Source organism: Pseudopodoces humilis, chromosome 30, assembly GCF_049639895.1.
Source record: "Pseudopodoces humilis isolate 2021_Gansu_Grassland_sample_001 chromosome 30, ASM4963989v1, whole genome shotgun sequence".
Lineage (NCBI taxonomy): Eukaryota > Metazoa > Chordata > Aves > Passeriformes > Paridae > Pseudopodoces > Pseudopodoces humilis.
The window spans coordinates 2,205,788-2,231,185 of NC_142229.1; the positions used below are offsets into that span (position 1 = coordinate 2,205,788).

Genomic DNA, 25,398 nt, shown 5'->3' on the forward strand with positions numbered 1-25,398 from the left:
ATATGACACCTGATTCCAGCTCCTTCCTGCAGGTTGGGATCCCCCCTCACCTTCCTACCTTCCTCCACTGAAATTCCACACCTCAAGTGCCTCCCCAAACCAGGAGCAGGGTTTGGAACAGGGTTTGGAGCAGGGTTTGGAGCAGGGTGTGGAGCAGGGTTTGGAGCAGGGTTTGGAGCAGGGTGTGGAGCAGGGTTTGGAGCAGGGTTTGGAGCAGGGTTTGGAGCAGGGCTTGGAGCAGAGTTTGGAGCAGGGTTTGGAGCAGGGTTTGGAGCAGGGTTTGGAGCAGGGTTTGGAGCAGGGTTTGGAGCAGGGCTTGGAGCAGAGTTTGGAGCAGGGTTTGGAGCAGGGCTTGGAGCAGGGTTTGGAGCAGGGTTTGGAGCAGGATTTGGAGCAGGGTTTGGAGCAGGGTTTGGAGCAGGGTTTGGAGCAGGGTTTGGAGCAGGATTTGGAGCAGGGTTTGGAGCAGGGCTTGGAGCAGGGCTTGGAACACTTTATCTCACTCAGGGTCTGTGCCTGCCTTTTGTCCCGAATTCCTGGAGGAGCCGAATTTTCCATCTCCTCTCTCTGCCCCTGAGGCCCAGAAACCACAATTGCTGCCAAACAACACTGGGATGGTGCTCTGGAGGAATTCCTGTTTGGATTTGGGTTGGATTAGACAGGGAAGACTCCCAGGGGTGCTGGAAGTGTCTGGAGCAGTCCCAGGGACCACCCAGCTCATCCCTGTTCCGATCAAAGCACGGAGCCGGCATCGCTGGCGCTCCAGGGACCTGTTTGGGGCTTGTATCTGTCTCAGCATCGATCAAAGGAGGAGGCTGAGGAGCTGCCCAGGATCTGAGACGAGCTCCCAGCATTAATTTTAATGGGAAAGGCACGGATGAATCCCAGACGTGGAAGAGGAAATATCAATCTGCCTCTGTGCAGGGGATGGGATTGGATTTTCTCACGACCTTTTGAGGGTTGTTGGTTTTTATTTTTCCTGCTCCGACCGCTGGGATTGGAACCAGAGCTGCTTCTCAGGGCTCCAGGAATGGGAGCTGGGAGCAAAGCCTGGCCTAAGTAGGCTGGAACTCCCCAAGTGCTGGGAATGCCACATGGATTTTCCTTCCCAAGCTGTGGCTGCCCCTGGATCCCTGGAAGTGGCCAAGGCCAGGCTGGATGGGGCTTGGAGCCACCTGGGGTAGGGGAAGGTGTTCCTTCCCATGGAATTGGATATTTAAGGTCCTTTCCAGCCCAAACCATTCTGGGATTAATCTTATTCAGATTTCACCCCAAATTACAGAGCGAGCACGGAGGAGCCGGCGGGGATCCCCTTTCCTGCCGGGAAGGACCCGCCCAGAGGGGATTGTTGGGATGGATCCTCTCCTCCACCCCGACCAAAACAAGAATTATCCAAAGAATTATCCACGGGCCTGCCTGGAAATCCCTTTGTGCGGCACAATGGGGACAAAATCCCGGGATGTCAGCTGGGGACAGCGGGGCTGAGCTCATGAATATTCCCAGCCCCAAAACTGAGCCCAAAGCAGAGCCCAAAGCTGAGCCCAGAGCAGAGCCCAAAGCTGAGCCCTAAAGCAGAGCCCAAAGCAGAGTCCAAAGCTGAGCCCAAAGCTGAGCCCGAAGTTGAGCCCAAAGCTGAGCCCTAAAGCAGAGCCCAGAGCTGAGCCCAAAGCAATCCCAAAGCTGAGCCCAAAGCAATCCCAAAGACATATCCCAGCCCTGGAGTCCCGAATCCCTGCTCTGACACCTCCTGGAAGGCTCAGGCTTTGGGGCCAGCCTTTGGGATCAGGCCTTGAGCTCAGGTTTTGGGATCAGCCTTTGGGATCAGGCCTTGAGCTCAGGTTTTGGGATCAGCCTTTGGGATCAGGCCTTGAGCTCAGGTTTTGGGCTTAGGTTTTGGGATCAAACTTTGGGCTTCAGGCTTCAGCATCAGCCTTTGGGCTCAGCCTTTGGGATTAGGCTTTGGATCAACCTTTGGGATCAGCCTTTGGGATTAGGCTTTGGATCAGCCTTTGGGATCAGCCTTTGGGCAGCCCCACAGCCGCTTTCTCCCCACTTGGAAGGGAAATTCCTGACCCTGTGGTTTTGGGAAGCTCAGCCCATCCTCCAAACCAGGAGAGCTGTGCCAGGCCCGTGTGATCCCAGCTCCCAGGAATGTCCCTTCCCTGTCCCCCAGCACTTCCCACCTCACATCCTGGATCTGTTTAAAATCCACGTGGAAGAACCAAGGCATGATTTATTTCCCTGCCACCCCCGGCTGCCACCGGAGCCCTCCAACCCCCCGAGCCTTCAGAGGTTTCGTTTCTTTTCCCAGCCTTTGCCTTGCTCCTCCGATCTTCCTTCATGGCTCCGTGGGGGGAAAAAGTCATTAAACACACACCTACTTCTTGCTTTATCACTGATCTGATTATCTTGTAATTCCCTCCCCGAGCAGCAGACGAGCATGAGCCGAGTTCTATCCAATTTCAACGGATTTGTAAATAATCTGGTAGCAGTAAAAAAAGGGGAAAATAAAAATTAAAGGGGTGGGGGAAATCCTGTCTTTGTCATTTCTGCTTTTCCTTTATAAGTAAAATGTAAGGGATTTTATTCCATGTATCCATGCAAATCCACTCAGGGCTGTGTCCAGGGTGATGGAGGAAGGAGGGGTGGAAGGGATGAGGGAGGGACTCGCTCCCGGGAACATTTCCCTGCCCGAATTCCCTCCAGGGAAACAAATCTCCCGCGGTTCAGCCCTCGTGTGCCACCAAACTACAAAACGTGGATTTTTGGGAGGGTTTTTTTCTTGGTTGGGTTCTGCTGGAGGAATTTTTCATCTCTGATAAAAGCTGGGAGATGGGAATGTTTGAGGGGGTTTGATCAGGTCCCACCGTGGGGAAATCCAGGTGGGTTCAGGGGGCAGTTCAGGACCCGGCCTTCACCCCATGCTCCTCCAGAGCCCAAACCTCCTCTGGGATCCTTCCCAGCTCCTCTCCAGGATCCCTCGCCCTGGGAAAGCTTCCAGGTGAGTCGGGAGGTGAAGCAACACCAGTGTCAGAGGCGGCTGCGGGGGAGGACGCGGCAGCCAGGGCAAGTGCTGATACAAGAGGGATGGGGTTTGGGATTTGGGATGGGATGGGATTTGGGATGGGATATGGGATGGGATGGGATTTGGGATGGGATATGGGATTTGGGATGGGATATGGGATGGGATTTGGGATGGGATGGGATTTGGGATGGGATATGGGATGGGATTTGGGATGGGATATGGGATGGGATGAGATGGGATTTGGGATGGGATATGGGATGGGATGGGATTTGGGATGGGATTTGGGATGGGATGGGATTTGGGATGGGATTTGGGATTTGGGATGGGATTTGGGATGGGATTTGGGATGGGATGGGATTTGGGATGGGATATGGGATGGGATGAGATGGGATTTGGGATGGGATATGGGATGGGATGGGATTTGGGATGGGATGGGATGGGATGGGATTTGGGATGGGATTTGGGATGGGATGGGATTTGGGATGGGATTTGGGATGGGATGGGATTTGGGATGGGATATGGGATGGGATGGGATTTGGGATGGGATGGGATTTGGGATGGGATTTGGGATGGGATGGGATTTGGGATGGGATTTGGGATTTGGGATGGGATTTGAGATGTGATTTGGGTTGGGATGGGATTTGGGATGGGATATGGGATGGGATTTGGGATGGGATATGGGATGGGATGAGATGGGATTTGGGATGGGATGGGATGGGAGGGGATTTGGGATGGGATGTGATTTGGGATGGGATTTGGGATGGGATTTGGGATGGGATGGGATTTGGGATGGGATGGGATTTGGGATGGGATTTGGGATGGGATGGGATTTGGGATGGGATATGGGATGGGATTTAGGATGGGATACGGGATGGGATGGGATAGGATTTGGGATGGGATGGGATGGGATTTGGGATGGGATTTGGGATGGGATATGGGATGGGATGAGATGGGATTTGGGATGGGATTTGGGATGGGATGGGATGGGATTTGGGATGGGATTTGGGACGGGATGGGATTTGGGATGAGATGGGATTTAGGATGGGATGGGCGAGTTCCAGCCCAGGACCAGTCCGGCAGGGTGAATTCCAGCTCGGGAGGAGCTGAGCACGTCCTCGGGGACAGCCAGGGGACACCGCAGGGCTCTGTCCCCCCTGACCCCCCACGGTGGCGGAGCTCCTGAGCTCCCAGCCCTGCTCCAGCCCAGAGCATTCCCGGGAGCTGCGGCTCCAGCCGGATCCCGCCCGGGCTGTGCTGCTCCGTTCGGGGTTTGCTACAGAAGCACCGAGCTCGGCCGAAAATGAATCATCGTCATTTCCCTGAGCCTCTTCCCGCAGCAGAACCCAGCTGAGCCATCCCTGTGCTCACGTGAATTCGCTTTCTCCTTCCTCTCCTCCTCCTTGTCCTCCTCCTCGTGTTTCTGCTCCTGTTTCTCTCTCTCCCTCCTCTTCCTCCTCCACCCGCTCTCTCTTCTCCCTCCTTCTCTTCCTCCTCCCTCCCTCCTCCTCCTCCCTCCCTTCTCCTCCTCCCTCCCTTCTCCTCCTCCCTCCCTTCTCCTCCTCCCTCCCTTCTCCTCTTCCTCCTCCTCCCTCTCCCTCTCCTTTCTTCTTCTCCTCCTTCTCTTCCTCCTCCTCCTTCTCTTTTTTCCCCTCCTTCTCCTTTCCTCCTCCTCCTCCCTCTCCTCCTTCTCCTTCTTTCTCCTTTTTCTCCCTCTCCTCTTCTTCTTCCTCTTCCTCCCTTCACTTTGGAGCTCCAAAAATAGCAAATTCCAGCCTCCTGCTCTGGCGGCAGCCGCGGGATTGTGGGAGCGCTGCTCAGCTCTGCGGAGAGACCGAGGGAGCTGCCAGGAAACGGCTTGGAAAAAAGGCAGGGGGTGGATCTCGTCTGCAGCACCACGAATCCCAGAAATCCCAGAAATCACGGAAATCATGGAAATCACAGAAATCACAGAAATCGCAGCAATCCCAGCCCTGCGCTTTGTGCTGCCTCCAGCGCCGCAGGACCATTCCTGCTCCTGTCAAACACCGGGAGCAGAGAGCCGGGATTGGGGTTACGCCGCCCACAGTTCCCGGGGATCTGACCTGGCTCCCAGTGGGGGAGCGGAACAAATCCCAGTGCTGAGCTCCATCCATGGGACACCATCCTGATCCCATGGAGCACCATCCCAATCCCATAGAGCACCACCCTGATCCCATGGGACACCATCCCAATCCCATAGAGCACCACCCCAATCCCATGGAACACCATCCCAATCCCATGGGACACCATCCCAATCCCATGGAACACCATCCCAATCCCATGGAGCACCATCCCAATCCCATGGGACACTATCCCAATCCCATAGAGCACCACCCTGATCCCATGAGACACTATCCCAATCCCATGGAGCACCATCCCAATCCCATGGAGCACCACCAGCCAGTGTGAGATTGGTTAGGCCCTGTCCCTGAGGCCTGGAGTCCTCTCCTTCCTGAGGGATCCTGTGCCTGAATGGGATCCTGTGTTGGAGTGGATCCCATTCCAGAATGGGGGATCCTGTGCTGGAGCGGATCCCAATCTGGAATGGCAGATCCCAGAACAGGGATCCTGTGCTGGAGCGGATCCCGATCTGGAATGGCAGATCCCAGAACAGGGATCCTGTGCTGGAGCGGATCCCGATCTGGAATGGCAGATCCCAGAACAGGGATCCTGTGCTGGAGCGGATCCCGTTCCGGCTCGGCCGATCCTCCCTCCCCGCGTACCCGCCCGGGCCGCAGCCTCCGCTCGGCGCCCGGGACAAGCCCAGATGTGCCGGCAGCTGCCCGGAGGATTCCTGAGCGCTGCGTCAGCGTGGCAGGAAAGCTCCGGGGCGGGGGAGATCCCCGAGCAGGTGAGGGGGAGAGGCGAGCGGCCTCCGGCAGGGGCTGGGACGGGAGGGATGTGGGAATGTCACTGCCACGGAGCAACGGGAGCGACACAGACGCTGGAAAATCCCACGGACAGCAGCAGGACAGAGCTCACCTGTGGCCAAGCACAACCTGTTCGGCCTACAGCAGTCGGGGCCCAGCCTGAACTGATTTAGCAGAGACGTTCAGGGGTTTCCTTTGGAGCGTTCCTCGCTCTCGGCTGAGCCCGGGAGGGGTCAGGGCCCCCCTGGCCCAGCAGTTCCCAGCCCCACCGTGGCTGCCGGTGCTCAGAGGCCCGGGGGTCCCTGTCGGTGCCACCGGGACTGGCTGCGCCATGAGCCGGGCACACCCCAGGCCGGGATTTTGCAGCCTCTGCTCCGAGTTCTCGTTCCGAATCAAGCAGAACAGGAACTTCAACCCGGACCTTTCCCGGCCGGCCGGGCTCCCCGCTCCGGCTGCTTCCCCCGGGCTCTCGGCTCCATTCCCGCAGAGCTTCCCAAAGGGCCAGACCCAAATCCCAGCGCCGGGAGAGTCCAAATCCACCCGCGTGCCCCTGTCCCTTCTCCCTCAGCATCTGCCCCAGAGCGAACAGAAAATCCCGCTCCTGCCCAAGCCCCGGACCCGGGGCGCAGAGGAGGGGCCGGGGGCTCAGAGGAGGGGCCGGGGGCCGGCGCACAAAGCCGGGGGCTGCGCTGGGGCGGGCCCGGTGCGCGGGCGCGGGGTCGAGGCTCCTCCTCCGCCGCCGCTGTGCCGGGGATGCTGCGGCCGGGCCGGCTCCGGGAGCCCCGCGGAGCCCCGCGCCGCGCCGAGGAGCCAGCGGCCACCCGAGGTGGGCACGGACGGCACGGGGAGGACACCGGGGGGACACCGGGGGGCCGTGCCCGGGGGGCTCCGGGCAGGAGCACGGAGGAGACGCGCGAGGGAAGCGCTGGCGGTACCGGGGGAAGCTGCCCGGGAGCTGCGGGGACACTGAAGGGACACCGGGGGCACCGAGGGGACCCGGAGGGGCTGAGATGCGCGGTCGGGGCTCCCCACAGTGTGATGGGGGCGATTTGGGGTGAGCCCCCCCCCAGGCACAGCGGCCCCGGGGGTGTCCCCCACTGCCCCTCTCCCTGCCCGGCACCGTGGGGACGCGGCTCGGGGCTCGGGGACAGGGCTCAGGCTCGGTCACGAAGGGTCAGGATCTCCCCGGGAGAGCGGCTGGAGTCGCCCCCGTTCCCGGCTCACATCCCTCTGCCCGCCCGGAGCCTCCCGCGGCTCCCCCAGGGCTCAGCTCTGGGTTTTTCGCTTCCCTCTGAAGTCTGGAAAACTTATTTTCACACGGCAGCGAGAAAATTCTGCCTGTTCAGCACCTCGGTGCGGGCTTCCTCAGGTTACAGAGCCCCGGACTCCCCGGGAAGGAGGGGAACGGAAGGGAAGGAGCGGATGCCTTTGGTTTGTTGTCATCAGCTCGGAGCCATCCCGGGAAGGGGCTGCCTGCTCCTGCAGGAATTCTTCGCCGCTGGAGCTGCGCGGGCAGGGCCGGGTGGGTGGGAGGGGATGAAGGAGCTCGGGGGCTGCGCCTGGCGCGGGCATCGGGGAGCCCAGCGGGAAATGCCAACCGCAGCTGGATGCGGCAGCGGCATCCCAGCGCCTCTGGAAGAGGTTCGGCCTTTCCTGGGGCCGCCCTCGCTCCGTGCCGGGTTCTGCAGCCCGGGGAAGGCGTGGGAGGGAGGTCAGCGCTGCCCGGAGGCTGCGCAGCTCCCGCGGGTGCCCGCGCAGCTCCTGGAAAGCCAGGGATTAATCTCGCCTGGAAAAGCAGCGCTGGAGCTGCCGGGTCAGCGCTGGGCTCTCAGCGAGGTGACACTGAGCGCTCGGGGACAGATCGGCACAGCCCGGTGCGCTCTGGGGGCACCGAGCATGGGGACAGGTCCTGGCCCACGGCATCCCGGTCCTGGCCCGCGACATTCCCGTCCTAGCCCGCGACATTCCCGTCCTGGCCCGCGACATTCCCGTCCTGGCCCGCGACATTCCCGGTCCTGGCCCGTGACATCCCTGTCCTGGCTCAGCCACCCGAGCGTTGTTCGCACCGTGACATCTCCGGAGGGGCCGGACTCTGCCTGGGCTTCCCCTCCTGGAGTTTCCAGAGGGACGGGTCCCCCCTGGTGTGGCAGGAGGGTCCCACACCCAGAGAGGGACGGGGTCGTGTGGGACCCCCGGTGCTGATCCCCCCTCCCCAGGGATGTGCCCCCATCCCGGCTGCAGGGGTGGCTCAGCTGCATCCCTGCTGTGTGTCCCCTTCTCCCGGGCACTTTGGGCTGGGTTTGCTGCTGTCCCCTTGTGCCACCGCCCCCGGCCCCCGCGGCTGCCCCGGCAGCTCCTCGGCCGGGGCAATGGGGAGGTTCCTGTCCCTCTCCTCACCAGTGGGACCCGGGCCCTTCTCCTCCCCGTGGGCCTCAGGGAGCCAGGAGGGACTAGCGCCAGCCCCGATTTTGGGATCAGACCTGTGCGTTTCCACGGGAGTTCCCGTGGCTGCCCAAATCCCTCCCCAGAGCTCGTTTTCCTCACCAGAGGCTGCGGTGAGTGGAAAACAAGCAGGGAAAAAAACTCCTCCACTCTGAACCATCGCTCCAGACACTGATTTACCTTCCCTGGGAAGCTCTGCCAGGGATTCCTGTGTGGCCCAGCCTCCCACGCCAGGCCTGGCCAGTGTCACACTCTGTCCCCTGTGCGTGTCCAGCTCACCCCTGTGCCCTCAGCCAGGCTTTTCCAGTGTCACACTCTGTCCCCTGTGCGTGTCCAGCTCACCCCTGTGTCCAGCCAGGCTTTTCCAGTGTCACACTCTGTCCCCTGCGGTGGGGACAGAGCTGTGTCCAGCTCACCTGCACCCCCATCCAGTCTTTCCCCGGAGCTGCAGCCGCTCCGCCCGGGCCATTAATCACCAGGGCCATTAATCAGCGCCACAAAGAGCTGCGAGTGCGAAATCCTCGCCATCAGCTTTGGGGGCAATTAATGGCAGCTGCAAAAGCGCACTCAACGACACAATCGCGGCTCCGGGGACTCTCCCGGCTCCCGCTGCGGGATTCCCTCGCCCTCGGAGCCCCCAGCGGTGCCCGGGTGAGCGCTCCCTGGCACGGAGGGGCTGCTGGATCGGGCCGGGGCCGTTCCGTCCCACCCACCCGTTAGTCACCGCTCCCTGGCAGGCAGCGCTGCCGAGAGCGGGGAGGCGAAGGCAGGCGAGGCTCAGGCAGCAAAACGAGAGCTCCAGAACAGCTCCAGACCCTGCAGAGCCCCCCCGGCTGCGGGGCTGCCAGGACTGGCTTCCCGTGCCCAGGTGTGCGGGGTGGAAGGGGCAGCCCACGGTGGCAGCTCCGCTGTGGAGGGGACAGGGATCCTTGACAGGGAACTGCCGCTCCTCCTCCACCCCCTGCTCTCTCCTCGGCCCCAAATCCCTCTTCTTCCCTCTTGGAAAGGCTCTGTCTGCAGTGGGCAGGTCCGGTCATGCTCAGGTGAGGCTCAGGTGAGGCATCCGCGGCACGCAGAGATGGGCAGCACAGAGCAGCCGCAGAGCAGCCGGGCCCAGCCGAGGCTGGGGCAGGAATCTGATCCTTGGGACCATCCCAAAAATCCCCGAGAGCCAGAGCCGAGCTCCAGGGTCCCTTCCCGGGACACCGAGTCACCCACGGCCGCCGGCAGAGCTCGGTGCCTGTGCTGCGTGGCCAAGTGTGAAAGCGTAGTAGCACTGCAGCTATTCCGGGAGCTGCTGCTAAAACTACTCCTAAAGCTGCTCCTAAAGCTGCTCCTGGAGCAGCCCAGCCTGGCAGAGCCGCGGCTGTGGCCCCATGTGGCTCCCGGCAGAGCCCTGGGACCTCGATCCCGCAGCGCTCCGGGAAAGCTCAGCCCCACAGGAAGCTTGGAGGGGTTTGTCGCTGCTCCCACCTGGTGTGTTATAAATATTCCTGTCCCTTGGGAGGTCTCAAACCCACCCCTGCCCGATGGATTCGGTGTTCCACGTTCACCAGCTGCCCTCGGGGGGATTTTTCCAGGAGCTGCAGAGCGCAGGGTCAGGCAGAGCAGCAGGGAAGGAGCGAGGCCGGCAGTGGGCAGGAGCTCCGAGCAGCGTTTCCATTCGGGATTAGTTAAAAATAGCAGGGAATGCACAAGGATTCGGCACGTGGGTCACAAAGGCTTTCCCTGCGCTGCTCCTTCACTGCTGCCCGGGTTTTGTGCTCGCTGCCTTCCCTGGGAGAAGCCTGTGTGAGCAGGAAGGCTCAAGACATTCCCAATTTTTTTCTTTGGGAAGCTCTGAGTGCACCCAGACGTGGCCATTCCCTGGATCTGGGGAGCCAAATCCTGGGAAGGAGCTGCAGCAGCAGTGCTGGGATTCCTGCAGCACAGAACGTGTTCCCAGCCAGACCTTCCTCTTCTTCCTCCTCTTCCTCAGAGCCAGAACTCCTCCTGCTGGGCTGGAATATTCCCGTTTATCCCCTCTTGGCAGCACCAGGCCTCAGCGGGAGGCAGCTCCTGCCAGAAGAGCATTTTTAATCATTTCTGGGGGAGCCTTGTCCCCCGAGCCCTGGCTCTGGGAGAAGGGAGAAGGGCAGGATGTGCTGGGAGCTTCCTGGGAAAAGAAAAGCTTCCCCAGTGCCCCTGTTGCCATCCCAAGGCGTTCCCTGGGTTCTCCCAGCCTTGCTGGGTGCGGGGCTGTGGATTTGGCCCCTTGCCCAAGCCAAGATCAGAGGTTCCAGCTCAGGATCCAGGAACATTTGAATCTTTAAGTGCCCCTTTTTCCCAGCAGCCAGAGCCGTCTCCTGCTCCTCCCAGATCCTGCGTTCAGTTTTCGGAACAATTAAGTGACATCTCCATGAGCCACTTAGGGAAGAGCTCCTTTAAAGGTTAATTAAATATTCCCTGCAACTTTGATGTACATTTCCCTGTTGGGAGAGCTGCTCTATTTGGCAGCCAGGCATTAAAGGGGTGGATTTCACCACGGGCCAAGTCTGGGAAAGAGAGGAAGAGGAAAATAGGAAGCAAGAACTGAATTTGCCTTTTTTTCCCCCACTTCTGCTGCTGCACTGGAGCATTGGGATGGGAGGTGATGCTCTGGGAAGAGGAGCTGGGGATGAGGAGACAGCGGCAGCAGATGCTCCTCACAGCGAGCACTGAGCTTGGCTCCTCATCAGCGAGCACAAGTTGCCTTTTCTCAGCTCTGAGCACCAGGCAGGGGCCAAAACTCCCCAAATTTGGACAAGCCGGGGTGTAACAGGTACCACAGAGGGGGAAGGGCAGCACAGGAGGAATCACAGTAAAGCCCAGCCCAGATCTGGCTCGGGTTTTAGTTCGAGGAGGATCTTCAGGCCCTGCCTGGGAGAGGTTGTCCCTCACTCTCACAGTTTTCCTCAGGCTGGCACAGATTTGGGGCTTTCAGCTGCTGCCAGGGTCGGTCACTCCCCTCGTGTTTCTCAGGCAGTGTCCAGCCCTTGGCTTTAGGGAAAAGCCCCAAACCAGCCCAATTTCAGCCCCTGTCCCCCCTCCCTGGCTGTCCCCAGCGGGCAGGGAGGAGGGGACAGCAGAGGGTGGCTGCTCACGGTGCCCATCTGAACCCAAATTTGCTTTATGGTCCCCAGAGGTGGCCCTGAGAGGGGGTGAGGGAGCAGAGAGGGGACCCAGCCAGGGGTGGGCTGGGTGCTGTGGCCACCAGGAGCCGGGGGGCAGTGCCAATGCCAGCCTTGCCGCTCCTGGCTGCTTTTCAGCCGCTCGGGAGAGGGGGAGAGACAATAAAAGGCGCGGAGATTGCAAACACAGCCCGGTCTCCATGGCAGCCTGAGCACCGCTTCTAAATTTTGCCTGTACATGGAGAGGATGCTGCTCCCCTCCGTGTGCCCGGGGGAGTTGTGCAGCACAAAGAGCCTCGGCCCAGGTATTTCCTGCAGGTTTTGGGGGAGCTTGGTGGCTCGTGGATGGAGCCCTTGGTGCCACCACCTCGTCACACCCTGAGGGAAATGGCTTTGCTGTCCCTCATTCCAGTTTTATCCATAATTCAGGGGATGGAGCGGCGTGCACAGCCCGTGGAAGCGGAGAGCTGGGAGGAAAAGTATTTCGGGCTCATCTCGAGTTACACCAAGTTCCTGCTATTTTTAGCCGGACAGACAAAGCCTTTCCATCAAGCAGACCCCGGGGACAGCGCGTGGGAGGCGTGTGGGACACTCAGCCCCGCCGGCAGCTCAGGGATTCATCCCCCGAACCCTCCCGGAGCTGCCTGAGGCAAAGCAGCCCCTGGGAGCCGGGAATTTCAGCTCCCACCCCGGCAGATTGCGCGGAGCAGGGTCGGGAATAGAAGTGTGAGCAGGGGCCTGGCGGCTCCCGAGTGAAAGCCGTGCTCAGCTGTCACCACCCCGGCACCACCTGCCAGCCCCAGACGGCTCCCAAAATATCGCAGCCCGTGCGGGGGGGCCGGGCAGGAGCCGCTCCACACCTGCCGGGGGATGGGACCCGCTGCGAGGGTCCCCTTTGGGATCGGGGGGTCCCCCGCAGCATCCCCGGGAGGCCAATTTGCCCCCAGACCTGGTGCTGCGGCCGTTCCCCACGGATCGAGGGGGTGCGAATTCCCTCGACCACTGTCACCCTTCAGGTGTCCCCAAATCTGAGCGGGGAGAGGCATTTCTGCCTTGCTAATTAGCAGGGCTCTAATTGCCGTCTCAGTCGCTCATTAGTGCGAAAAGCCAGATGCTGGGAGGAATTACAGGAGCTGAAAGGATCTTTCTCTCCGCCCCAGGAATATTTAACGGTGTCTCACACGCGTTCCCTTTGTACCCGGAGCATGACTGACGCGGCTCGTGTGGGTGCTCTGTGAATCACCGAGCTCCCAAATCCCGGTGGCAGGAGCGGGGATGGAAACGGGGAGCTCTGGGAGGGTCTGGCACGTGGTGGAGCCGGGGCTGGGAGCTGGGGGTGGCTGGAGTGGGTTTAACCCAAAAAAAAAGAGGGAGGAAAATTCGGGTTCTGCTCTCTGGGCACGGCGCGGGCAGGGCTGAGGGTTATTCGCAGGAATGTTGGTGTCAGTAGGATGGAAAAGAGAGCAAGGCGAGGTGGGTGGAACAGGGATCCCCCCGAGCTCCCCGGGTATTCCCAGGCTGCCCTGAATCCAGGAGGGAGCATCCGCCGCATGGAGCCAGCTGGGAACAGCCCCTGCCCGGGGTCAGGCAGGGACACGGGGCCATCTCCAGCCCAGCTCCCCGTAATTCCCGGATTTCCTGGGCTCTGGACCTCTCTGACACAAACTGTGGGGAGAGCCGGGGGTTTTGGGCTCCAGAAACCTCTCCTCACTCAGGGCACACAGCCAGGATCAGCTCCAGGGCTGGCCTGGGAGCAGCAGATTCCCAGATAAACTCAGGGACGCCGTTCCACAGGGCCGGCAGGTGGGAGGAGGTGAGGCAAGGGACGTTCAGTCTCTCATCACTCATGATCTGGTGGCATTCCAAGCCTGAGGATTAGTTCTGGAATCACAGAATGTCCTGAGCTGGAAGAGACCCGCAGGGATCAGTCCCAGGCTGGCCCTGCACAGACACCCCGGGATCTGATCCCTGGCAGCGCTGTCCAGTCTCTCCTGGAGCCTGGGGAGCCTGGGCAGTGCCCAGCACCCTCTGGGGCCAGAACCTTTTCCAGTCCCACTCCCCAGCTCAGCACTCTCCTCATGCCCGGCTTTCCCCAGGGCTGTGGCTCCCCGCAGGATCCCGGGGGATTAAAGAGCTGCTGGCGGTGCCTGGGGCCTTTCAGGGTTCGTGTCACCCCCACGTCCCTCGGGGGCTGCGAGGCAGAGAGGAGAAGAGCAGATCCCTTCTCCAGGCCGGGGATTTGCAGGGCTGAGGCTGCAGAGAGCAAACAGGAGGCTCGGCAGCTGCGGCGAGTCACGGGACGCTGCTGACACCGATTTTCTGCGGGTTGAGCAATGGTCCCCGGGCAGGCCCGGGAGCCTCTCCCCGCTCGGCCCCGGGGAAGCGCTGCCCTTCCCCGCTGGGGTGGGGCTGCCCGGGCCGCTCCTCCTGGCTGGGAATCAGCGGTGACCGCGGAAATCGCTGCTGGGCTCGCGCTGCTTGCCCCGGGCTCGGAGCCGCGGCCCCGCCGGGGCTGCGTCCCCCCTGCTCCCCCAGCGCCGCCGCTTTTTGTCACATCCCGGGCTGGCTCCGGCCCCCAGCGCTCCTCGGGTGTCCGCAGCTCCTGCAAAACCCTTCCCAAAGCTGCTGCTGAATCCAGCCATGATTTTTGGCTTTCCCAGCAGGAGGAAGGGTGACACGAGTGACCTTGACCCGAGCCACGTTCCCGCAGGACCTGCTGCTGCCGCTGCCATGCAAATTGCCCTTTTTTATTTATTTTTTTTTCTGCCTTTTTTTTTTCTTTTTTCTATTGAGAAATCCCACCTTCGCCCCCAGGCGTGCAGAGGGATGCCCAGCTGCCAGGGGACAGTGGCAGAGCCACACTGGCACGGAGCCCACCCAGTCCCTGGCAGAGGCAGCGCGGGCTCCCCTAACGAGCGGAGGGTGCGAATTCTCCCGGTGTTCATTGACAGAACTCTCAGTGTGATGGACTCCCGGGCCACTCGAGTGGCTGGAACGTGTAATTGAGGCTGGTTATTCTTCTCGACGAGTGTCCCCCCCGCTCCTCGCTAATGGCAAATCGGGGCGGAACACATGGAGAGCGCTTTGTGCTCCATTCACCGCCGGGCCGCGATCAAAACCAGCCCGGCGAATGTCACTGAATGAGCGGGGACAATGAGTGGCAGTGAATGAAAGCCTTGTTGTGGGGCCCCGAGGCACAAAGGAGCACCGCGAGGCCGGCGCCTGCCCGAGCAGGGGCTGAATTCAGCCCCGGTAGCGCCGGGAGGGGCTCGGGCACGGGGTGGGGGCGAGGTCGGCTGCGCTCGGGGCTCTCCAAGCGCTGGATGCTGCCGTTTGTTCGGGGAGCAAAAAGAGCAGGGTTTGGAGGGCAAAAAGAGCAGGGTTTGGGGAATAAAAGGAGCAGGGTTTGGAGGGGGAAAAAGAGCAGGGTTTGGGGAGTAAGAAGACCAGGGTATGGAGGACAAAATGAGCAGAGGGCAAAAAGAGCAGGGTTTGGGGAGTAGAAGGAGCAGGGTTTGGAGGGAAAAAAGAGCAGGGTTTGAGGGAGTAAAAGGAGCAGGGTTTCGAGAGGCCGGCCCCAGCTCAGGGGCTCGGGGAGAGCAGCAGGAGCTGGAATGGAGTCGGGCAGATGCTCACACAGCTCAGGGCAGCTTCGTCTCCTCAGCCCAGGGGTTTCAGCAGCGTTTGGGGGTCCTGGAGTCTCAGTCCGGGCTTGGTGCAGCTCCCAAGCCCAGCTCAGAGCGAGTGCTGCACTCCAGGTTCTGCACTGAGCCATTCCTTTCATCAAAGCACACCTCAGGTGCCCCAGGTAGCATTTTCACCATGGAAATTCCCAGTTTTCCCCCCCAGGGCCACATTCCCGGTGTCCCCAAGCCCCAAATCGCCGAGTGGGACAGGGGCACGGCACCTGGCAGTGCTCGAGGGAAAGAGGAAAGAGGAGGCCGAGCCCTGAGCCGGGCTCTTGGCAGCTGCTCCGTGTTATCCGTGCATCTCCCAACAAACACCCAAATGTGTGGGAGCATCTGCACGGCGAGGATGAATAATAATCCAGGAGGGAAAAGGAGTGGGCGAGAGCTCACGGGGAAGAAGGAAGCGCTGGCATTCCAGAGCCAGGGGGAAGAACAGGATCGGCAGGGAGCAGAGCAGCACCGCCAGGCTCGGGAGGAAACGAGGGCTCCTGCCAGGCTGACCTGCTTGGGAAGGTGCAGGGAAAGCTGCTGCAGCGGGAAGGGGGAAAAGCCGAGGGAGATCAGGTTGAATCCGTGGGGGAAGGAGGCGATGGGAGAGCGGCGCTCCCACGTGCAGAGTAGGCATGACTGGGATGATGAGATGCCATTCATTTTTTTCCCCCTCTTTCTGCACAAGCCCGAGTGGGTGAATCCACGTGTTTTCCCCGATGCCATGGGTTCATCCCACGCTGTTTGTCGGGATCTGCCCCCCCAGGACCCCCACGCTCCCAACCTGAAGGGCTGCACCGGGTGAGCTCCACAGGCACCGCGACCATTCCGGGATTCCCTGATCCAGAGGGAGCTGGAAGCCCCTGGAGGGGTCACAGACGCTGCTCAGGGAGGGGACACGGGGCTCGTGCCGACAGAAACCTCTTGAAAGGCTCATTTGCTGCAGGCACAGAGCGACAGGGACGCGCTCGCGTCTCTCCTGGCTCTGTCCTCGCTCACTGGTGAGTGACAGCAAACCCCGGCGAGGCTCAGCCAGCAGCTCTGGGGACATCACGGCACCCAGCGAGGACACCGTGACCCCACACACAGATCCAGGCACCCCTCTCACTGCACGGGGACTTTCAGGGCTTGGGCTGGACTCCACCTCAAAGGCCTTTTCTTCTAATTCTGTGATTTTGTGAGCTCTGGCTGTCACACCCCCGGTGCTCTGCAGCTGTGCACCCCCTCTCCAGCTGTGCACCCCTTCTCCAGCTGTGCACCCCCTCTGCAGCTGTGCACTCCGGTGCTCTGCAGCTGTGCACCCCTTCTCCAGCTGTGCACCCCCTCTGCAACTGTGCACCCCTTCTCCAGCTGTGCACCCCTTCTCCAGCTGTGCACCCCAGTGCTCTCCAGCTGTGCACCCTCTCTCCAGCTGCCTGGGGACGCTGTGGCCGCACCTGTGGCATTGTCACAGCGCCTTTCCCACCCTGGCAGTGTGTGGGGACAATCACCGTGTCCCTCACATCCTCCTCCTCCTCCTCCTCCTCCTCCCAAAGCCGGTTATCGCTTGTGCCGTCTCAGCCGCATCCCGGCAGCCGCTCGGGCCTCGGGTCTTTCTTGCTTCCCTTAATCTCCCAAAATGGATTTGGGGATTAAGGGGGATGTTCTGGCTTGCCAGGACTTCTCCTCCATCCCGGTCCTCACGGCGAGAGGAAAACGAATAAAGCTGAGGGATGAGTGCAGGTGGTGCTGCCCTGGCTGGGAGCAGCCGGAGCCCAGCTGGAATGGCAGGAGTGGGAAAAGGGGAGTGGGAAAAGAGGAGTGGGAAAGCAGAGGAGTGGGAAAAGAGAGGAATGGGAAAAGAGAGGAGTGGGAAGGAGAGGACTGACTGGGACTGAGGATGGGGCAGCAAGGAGGCCCCGGCACAGCGATCCTGCACCCCGTCCACCACCCCCAATTTAACCCCCAGATCCCTGCTTGGACCATGGGAACTCGGGAGAGGACTGGAGCACCCAACGCTCTGAGCTGCTCCAAACCCAGCACGGAGCTGAAACCTCCCTCCTCCTGCAGGGCAAACAGGACTCAGCTCTTTTGATTTCCGTGCCTTCCCCCCTCTCCCAGCTCACCCCTAATTACCGATCTCAGCCCCATTAGAGCCAAGAGCCACAGAGGCCACCAGGAGCTGGGGTTTTGTTTTATTTCTGTTTTTTCCCTCACAACAAAGCGGGCGAGCAGAGAGCCCCGCGTGCCTCAGCGCTCACAGGGCCTCTTGTCCCCTCGAGTGCCGCACAGCCATTAACGCTAATTAAACCTCTCGGCGTCCCTTTCCAGGCGGGTTAAGAGGAGCACTGGGAATTGGAGAGGGATCCGGGAGCTCCAGGGATGCGGGAGAGGTTGCGGCTGCGGCTCCCAGCGCGGAGGAGCGGGTACTTGTTGGGATCGCAGCTGTCAGGCACCTAAAAATCGCCACAAATCCCTTTTCCTCCTCTGGGAATTTTTAGAGGCTCCCGCAGGGAACTTTCCTGGCTTTATCCAGGATGCTCCCAGGCACAGACTGGAGCCTGCTCAGGGCCCGACCACCCTGGGGGTGCAGCCTGACCCTCCCGGCGCCGCTCTCAGGTGCTGTCCCTGTCACAGAGCGCTGGGGACAGCTCTGAGGTCCCCCCCAGTCTGTTCCCACCCCCACAGCCCCAAACCGGGGGGCTCTGCCACCACCCCCAGGTGGCTTCTCCTGGCTCACGCCGTGTCCCCGTGTCCCCAGGCTCGCCGCTCCCGGCCACACCGAGGGCCGTGCTATGATCTGGCGGCGCCGGGAGCAGCATGGGCAGCGTCAGCAGCCTCATCTCCGGCCACAGCTTCCACAGCAAGCACTGCCGAGCCTCCCAGTACAAGCTCCGCAAGTCCTCGCACCTGAAAAAGCTCAACCGCTACTCGGACGGGCTGCTCCGCTTCGGCTTCTCGCAGGACTCCGGCCACAAGTCCGGCTCCAAGAGCAGCAAGAATGAGGATTTCTTTTACATCAAGGTCAGCCAGAAGTCGCACGGCTCCCAGCGGCCGGACTACACCGCCCTGGGCAGCGGGGAGCTGGGAGTGCCCGCCGGGAGCAGCGGGCTGGACTTCGGGACTCCCACGCCGCAGAAGCTGATGCCCTTCCCCAGCCAGCTGGAGGTGGTGAGTGGGGAAAAGTGTCCCTGGGAGCGGGGGGATGTCACACTGGAACCCGTCTGTCCTCCAAGTGTCCGCAGGTCCCACGGCAGGGCTGTGTCCGTGAGGAAGCTGAGGGAGAACAGGGGCAGCTGGGGGCACTCTGCCACCCTCTGCTTTCGGGAGTTTGGATCAGCAGCGTGACCCGAGGGATTTGGAGCCTTTCATTTCCAAACCCAGCTGTCCCACCCCGGGGGTCAGTCCCGGGGGGCAGAAGGGGCGGGGGGACCCTCGAGGAGCTCGGCTCGGTGCTGACGGGCTCTGCTCTCCCCCGGCAGGGCGGGGAGAAGCCGCTGCCTCGTCCCACGGCCTTCAAGCCGGTGCTGCCGCGCTCTGGGGCCATCCTGCGCTCGTCCCCCGAGAGCGGGGGGCCCCTGGCCCAGCAGCTGCACCCCCCGGAGAAGGCCAAGGAGCAGGAGCTGCGGCCGCTGCCGTGCTCGGGGGGCCTGTCCGACTCCGGCCGCAACTCCATGTCCAGCCTGCCCACGCACAGCACCAGCAGCAGCTACCAGCTGGAGCCCCTCGTCACCCCCATGGGCCCCATCAGCCGCTTCGGGGGCTCTGCCCACAACATCCTGCAGTGCGCCATCATCCAGGACAGCAACATGATGAGCCTCAAGGCCATGTCCTTCTCCGACGGCGGCAACAAGATCCTGAACCCCGGCAAGGCCCCCCACCACCACCCCGCCGCCGAGAAAAGCACCTGCGTGCGCTCGCCCATCGCCACGGACGAGTCCACCATCCAGGAGCTGGAGCAGAAGCTGCTGGAGAGGGAGGGGGAGCTGCAGGAGCTGCAGTCAAGCTTCGAGGAGAAGGAAATCAGCTCCTGCCAGGCCTACGAGGAGAAGCAGCGGCGCTGCAAGGAGGAGCTGGAGGGGCTGAAGCAGAAATGCAACAGCAAACTCAAGCAAACCTCGCAGAAGACGCAGCGGACGCAGCAGGTGCTGCACCTGCAGGTGTTCCAGCTGCAGCAGGAGAAGCAGCAGCTGAGGGAGGAGCTTGAAAAACTCATGAAGGAGCAGAACCTGCTGGAGACCAAGCTGAGGTCCTACGAGAAGGAGAAGACCAGCTTTGCCCCGGCGCTGGAGGAGACGCAGTGGGAGGTGAGAGGGGAAAGGGGGGCAGAGCAAAGGGGATGTGGAGGGGGAGAGCTCCAGACCCCCCAGCCCTTCCCATCTCCACTCCTGCATCCACCAGGAGCATCCCAGGCTGTAGGAAATGGATGTGAAATCCCAGGAGTCCCCCAGGAGCTGGGATTGAGGTTCTCACTGCCCCTCTGAACCCTTCCCCTCACACCCAAGGGAACAGCAGAGCACAAAACCCCTCAGGCACTAAAATAACTCGGCATTCCCAGCCCCCAGCTCAAGGTTTTCCTGCCCCACAGGAGCTGTAAAGCTGCCTTCCCACAAGAAACCACCTGGGCTTCCCATGGCCGTTTGTTAGGGAGCACTAAAACCTTCCACTCTCTGCTTAATTTACTCACTCCTTGGTGTGGCTGAGCAAACACTGTCAATCTGCTGGAAATTCCAACGTTTAATAAGAGGCATTTGTGATATTAATTATAAATAATAATTATAGTTAAATTAATAATAAATAACTGTAAAAACGTTAAATTGAGGGTCTCCATGAGCTGAACCCCAGCTGTGCCCAGCTCACAGGGGATTTCCCCACGCTCCAGCCCTAACTCAGGTGTTCATCCCCATCCAGGTGTGCCAGAAATCCGGGGAGATCTCGCTGCTGAAGCAGCAGCTGAAGGAGTCGCAGACCGAGCTCACCACCAAGACCACAGAGATCCTGAGCCTGAAGGCGCAGCTGAAGGAGGTGAGGCTGAAGATGGAGGGGCTGGAGATGAAGACCCAGGAGCTGGAGGTGTCGCTGCGCACCAAGGCCATGGAGCTGGAGGTGTGCGAGAACGAGCTGCAGCGCAAGAAGAACGAGTCGGAGCTGCTGCGGGAGAAGGTGAACCTGCTGGAGCAGGAGATCCTGGAGCTGCGCTCCGAGCTCGCCGTGCTCCGCGAGCAGCTCAGCGAGGGGCCCCGGCCGGGCGGGGACGATGCCCAGGCCCTGCAGGGGCAGCTGGAGAGGCTGCGGGCGGAGCTGCAGGCGGAACGCGACAACAACGAGCAGATGAGCTGCAGCTTCCAGCAGGAGCGGCAGACGTGGAAGGAGGAGAAGGAGAAGGTGATCCACTATCAGAAGCAGCTGCAGCAGAGCTACCTGCACATGTACAAGAGGAACCAGAGCCTGGAGAAGATGCTGCAGCAGCTGGCGGCGGGCGAGGACGGCAAGGAGCCCATCGAGCTGGAGATCCCCGGCGCCGACGTCCCCTACGAGGACATCATCGCCACCGAGATCTGAGCTGCCGTCCCCTCCTCGCAGCCCGGGGAGATGCTCGGCCCCCTTGTACAGCCGAGCTGAGCCGTGTCCCCCCTGTCCCGTCGTGTTCCAGAGGTGACCAAGCCACTCGTGCCAATGGTGACGTGCCCGCAGCTCCCCCGCCCCGGCACCGCCCTGGCACTGCCCCCTCTGCCCCCCGAGGAGCCGCCGGTGGGGCGGGCATGGATCAGGACTCCAGGGAATTCTCTGCCATCTGTGCCCAGCGCCCAGGGGATACTCCAGGCCTGGGGGAACCCAGCCTGGCCCAGCTCCGGGGATGGCCCAGCCCAGTCCTGCCCACTGCCAGTGACAGGGATCAGCCCCAGTGTGTGCCCAGCTCTGGGAATGGCCCAGCTCTGGGAACGGCCCAGCTCCGGGGATGGCCCAGCTCCAGGGAGGATCCAGCTCTGGGAATGGCCCAGCTCTGGGGATGGCCCAGCACAGTCCTGCCCACTGCCAGTGACAGGGATCAGCCCCAGCTCCCTGGAGGAAGCTCCCACTCCTCCTCAGCCTCTGTCGGCGCCGATCCCAAGGGCTGGATCCAGGAAAGCTGGATCCCAAGGGTGCCATGGGAGCACAGAGCCACCTCCTGCCGCTGCCACATCCACCCCTGCCAGCCCTGAGGGCCTCAGGAAGGTCCCCAGCTGCACCCCCCGGTACAGCCCAACCCCCCGAAATCAGCGCTCAGTCCGAGCACAGCCCGCCCTGCACTGCACCACTCACTGCACTGCCCTCCCTCTGCCCGGCATTCCCAGCTCCCACCAAGGACTCATTCCCTTTTCTCGGCTGCCAGAGAGCAGCCGGATCCAAGAATTCGCAGGAATGTCCCAGCCACGGTCTGACCAAGGAACGGGGTTTGTGTTCACCCCACAGCCCCTCGCACTCACCGGGGCTGTCCCTCCCGGGACCCCCGGCTGCCTTATCTCCTCCCGTGCCCTGATCCCGCTGGATCCTGCCAGGGGAAGCTGGTTAAAACACCCCAAAACAACCACTTTCACCTTAATTTCTACCCCAGCTCTTAAAATTTCGTCCTGCCACCAGCGAGTGGCTCCACGGATAATGAGGTGGCACTGCTGGTGACCCTCGTGTCCCCCTGACTGGGGAGGGAACCAGCAGCGCCCAGTTTGGGGGGGGCTCCAGCCAGGACCCCTCTGTGCCAGTGCAATGATATTTTTGCTGCAGTTTTTTACCCACTGCCCCATTCCAGGGGTCTTGGGGGGAGGGTGGGGGGGTCTTGCACAATCCCAACGCCACCAATTCGGCCAAGGGCTCCAAGATGTGCAAAATTCTGCATCCCTTGTGCCATTCCAGCCTGGAAAGGTGACACACAGGAACCAGTCTGTGCCTTCTGCGCCCGGCCCTGAGCACCCCAAACCACTGCCCCAGCTCTCCTGGCTGGGCCTGGCACTGTCCAGCTGGTTCTGGCACTGCCTGGCCGGTTCTGGCACTGTCTGGCCGGTTCTGGCACTGCCTGGCCGGTTCTGGCACTGTCCAATCAGTTCTGGCACTGTCCAGCTGGTTCTGGCACTGCCTGGCCGGTTCTGGCACTGCCTGGCCGGTTCTGGCACTGTCTGGCCGGTTCTGGCACTGCCTGGCCGGTTCTGGCACTGTCCAATCAGTTCTGGCACTGTCTGGCCGGTTCTGGCACTGCCCGGCCGGTTCTGGCACTGCCCAATCAGTTCTGGCACTGCCCAATCAGTTCTGGCACTGCCCGGCCGGTTCTGGCACTGTCCGGCCGGTTCTGGCACTGCCCGGCCGGTTCTGGCACTGTCCGGCCGGTTCTGGCACTGCCCGGCCGGTTCTGGCACTGTCCGGCCGGTTCTGGCACTGCCCGGCCGGTTCTGGCACTGTCCAATCAGTTCTGGCACTGCCCGGCCCATTCTGGCACTGCCCGGCCGGTTCTGGCACTGCCCGGCCGGTTCTGGCACTGCCCAATCAGTTCTGGCACTGCCCGGCCGGTTCTGGCACTGCCCAATCAGTTCTGGCACTGCCCGGCCGGTTCTGGCACTGTCCAATCAGTTCTGGCACTGCCCGGCCAGTTCTGGCACTGCCCAATCAGTTCTGGCACTGCCCAATCAGTTCTGGCACTGCCCGGCCGGTTCTGGCACTGCCCAATCAGTTCTGGCACTGCCCAATCAGTTCTGGCACTGCCCGGCCGGTTCTGGCACTGTCCGGCCGGTTCTGGCACTGCCCGGCCGGTTCTGGCACTGCCCAATCAGTTCTGGCACTGCCCGGCCGGTTCTGGCACCGGCACAACCGATCCTCGCCCGCGGCCCGCAGGAAAAAGCCACCCTCACTTGCTGCGGGCGCCGAGCCCTCGCCCAGCCCTGCCGAAGGATGTTTTGGAAACTGAAGGAGCAGGGATGGCGATGCCAGGAGGGATTCTGTGCGTCCCCCAAGGCACAGCCCCGCGCCCGGGGCTCTGCACCCTGAGCCTCCCAGAGCCCAGCCGGGTGCCGAGGGCAGCAGAGCCCTTCCCGACCTTTTCCCGTCCGGCAATTCCCCGCTGCCGTCCCCAGCCCCGCGTCCCCAGCTCTATGATGTGATCTCGAGAACTCGCCGTGCTGCCTTTGCACAACTCCGCTGTGTGTGCCCGCCGCATTCCAGGTGTGTCGCTCCGGCCGGGAGCCGCGGCCATGCCCGGCTCCGGCCTGGACAGAGAATTATTTTTCTGCAGGTTTTCTTTATTTTGTTTTTTTGGTTTTTGTATGTTCTTTCTGGTGACTGATGTAAACTACTGGTTAATTTTATGGTTTTATTTATAAATAAATTTTTTAAAACTTCCTCAGCCTCTCTGGCTCCTCGGCGGCGTTCTGGGGATTTTCCACGCCCAAGCCACCAGGATTTATCACAGCCCACCAGGGTCCCCTCTGGGGACATCCCTGCACCTGGCCCTGCTTTTTTCCAGCCCGGAGTTATCTCCGCTCTGCAGCTGGGATAACCCGAGCATGGAGAAGCAGGGATTGAGCTCCGCTGGATCAGGGAGAGTGGGATAATCCATCCGGCCCCGCTGCCAGCCTGAGCCCCCCAGCCTCACCCTCCTGATTTCACCCTGACCCCGTCCCCACCATCCCTGAGCAGGCAGATCCCAGTCCTGAGGAGATCCAGGGAAAACGATTCCCGTGGGAGATGTGAAGTGTGGCTGCTCTAACAAACCCGAGGTCAGATTTTGGCTATTTCAGCTGTTTTGCTCCAAACCAAACCAACTCCACAAAAAAAAAACCAGTGTGGGGCGAGGCAGAGGTTGGGGAGCAGAAAATGGGGAAAACGCCTCAGTTTCAGGAAACTGCTCATTCTGTCCCATCTGGCTGTACCCACGGGGCAGGGGGTGGATCTGGGCACCCCAAAAAGGCACCTGGCACCTGCTGCTGCTTTCCAGGGAAATCTTGGCAGTGAGGGAAATTGATTTTTAGAGTTTATTTCTTTTTAGTTTATTTTGGAACTGCTGGGGAGGGAAGGGTCCCTCCTGTGACAGTCACCCCAGCCCTTCCCAGGAATCTGGGCCAAGGGAGCAGCAAGGAGAGCCCTGAGCTCCCAGGGAACATCCCTGACCCTCAGAGGTCACAGCAGCACCGGGAGGGCAGCTCCAGGAGGGAGAGCAGCATCCCCGAGGGCACCAACACCTCAGGGAATTCTTAGGAATGCTTAGAGAAGCCAAAACCTCATCCCTGGAGACCCCAAATCCCAGCCTTGAGGGACCTGGGCTGCTTTTCCCAAAAAGCAGGAGATGGTCCCAGCACTTTTCCACCAAACTCCTCCTGAAGCTGCAACTGAGCTGTGCCAGCCTTGTCCTCTCCCTGGCACAAACCTGGCACGGGAGAGCACCGGGATGGAAGCTGGGAGAGCCCTGGAATGGAAGCTGGATGTTGGAAAAGCACCAGGATGGAAGTTGGGAGAGCACCAGAATGGAAGCTGGAAAAGCACCGGGATTGAAGTTGGAAGCTGGGAGAGCATTGGGATGGAAGTTGGAAAAGCACCAGGATGGAAGGTGGGAGAGCATTGGGATGGAAGTTGGAAGCTGGAAAAGCACCAGGATGGAAGGTGGGAGAGCATTGGGATGGAAGTTGGAAGCTGGAAAAGCACCAGGATGGAAGCTGGATGCTGGAAGAGCACCAGGATGGAAGCTGGATGCTGGAAGAGCACCGGGATGGAAGCTGGATGCTGGAAGAGCACCGGGATGCAAGTTGGATGCCGGGAGAGCACCAGGAAAGCTGGAACCCCGCTCCTGCAGGAGACACGAGCGGGAAGGAGCAGCAAGGCCGGATAATCCCAGGGGAAATCATTCTGTGCTGACAGCCCGAGCTCGCTCGGGGGCCGGTGCAGCATCACCAGGGTGGCTCTGGAACCACCTGGGGGGCACCGCTGGCTCAGGTTTTGGGGGGCAAACAGGAGAAGGAGCCCGGCTGGAGCATCCGGGCGGTCCCTGCTTGGCTCCAGCTGCCGCAGGAGCGGCGCGGATCGTTGGATTAATGAGAGCATGCAAATCAGCCCCCAGCCGGAGAAAAGCCGATTTGCATCTCCTTTAAACGCCCCGCTGGCACCGCACGCGTGCCTGGCTGTGTGTGGGGCAGGGCCAGCCCCAAACCCAAACCCAAACCCTCCTCCGCGCCTGGGACAGAACTGAACGGAGCCTCCCAGCGCTCGCAGGGCCGAGTTTG

At 61.3% G+C, this 25,398-nt stretch overlaps 1 protein-coding gene across 1 annotated transcript; it reads left to right on the top strand.

Moving 5' to 3' along the window:
• The first annotated feature begins 6,622 nt into the window (after positions 1–6,622).
• On the top strand, positions 6,623–22,069 carry LZTS1 (leucine zipper tumor suppressor 1). Its single transcript, XM_014259541.2, has 4 exons — positions 6,623–6,739; positions 17,922–18,331; positions 18,643–19,467; positions 20,072–22,069. Exons 2-4 carry the CDS (start codon positions 17,981–17,983, stop codon positions 20,720–20,722), a joined length of 1,827 nt encoding a protein of 608 aa, XP_014115016.1. The 5' UTR covers positions 6,623–6,739; positions 17,922–17,980; the 3' UTR covers positions 20,723–22,069.
• The last annotated feature ends 3,329 nt before the right edge of the window (positions 22,070–25,398 follow it).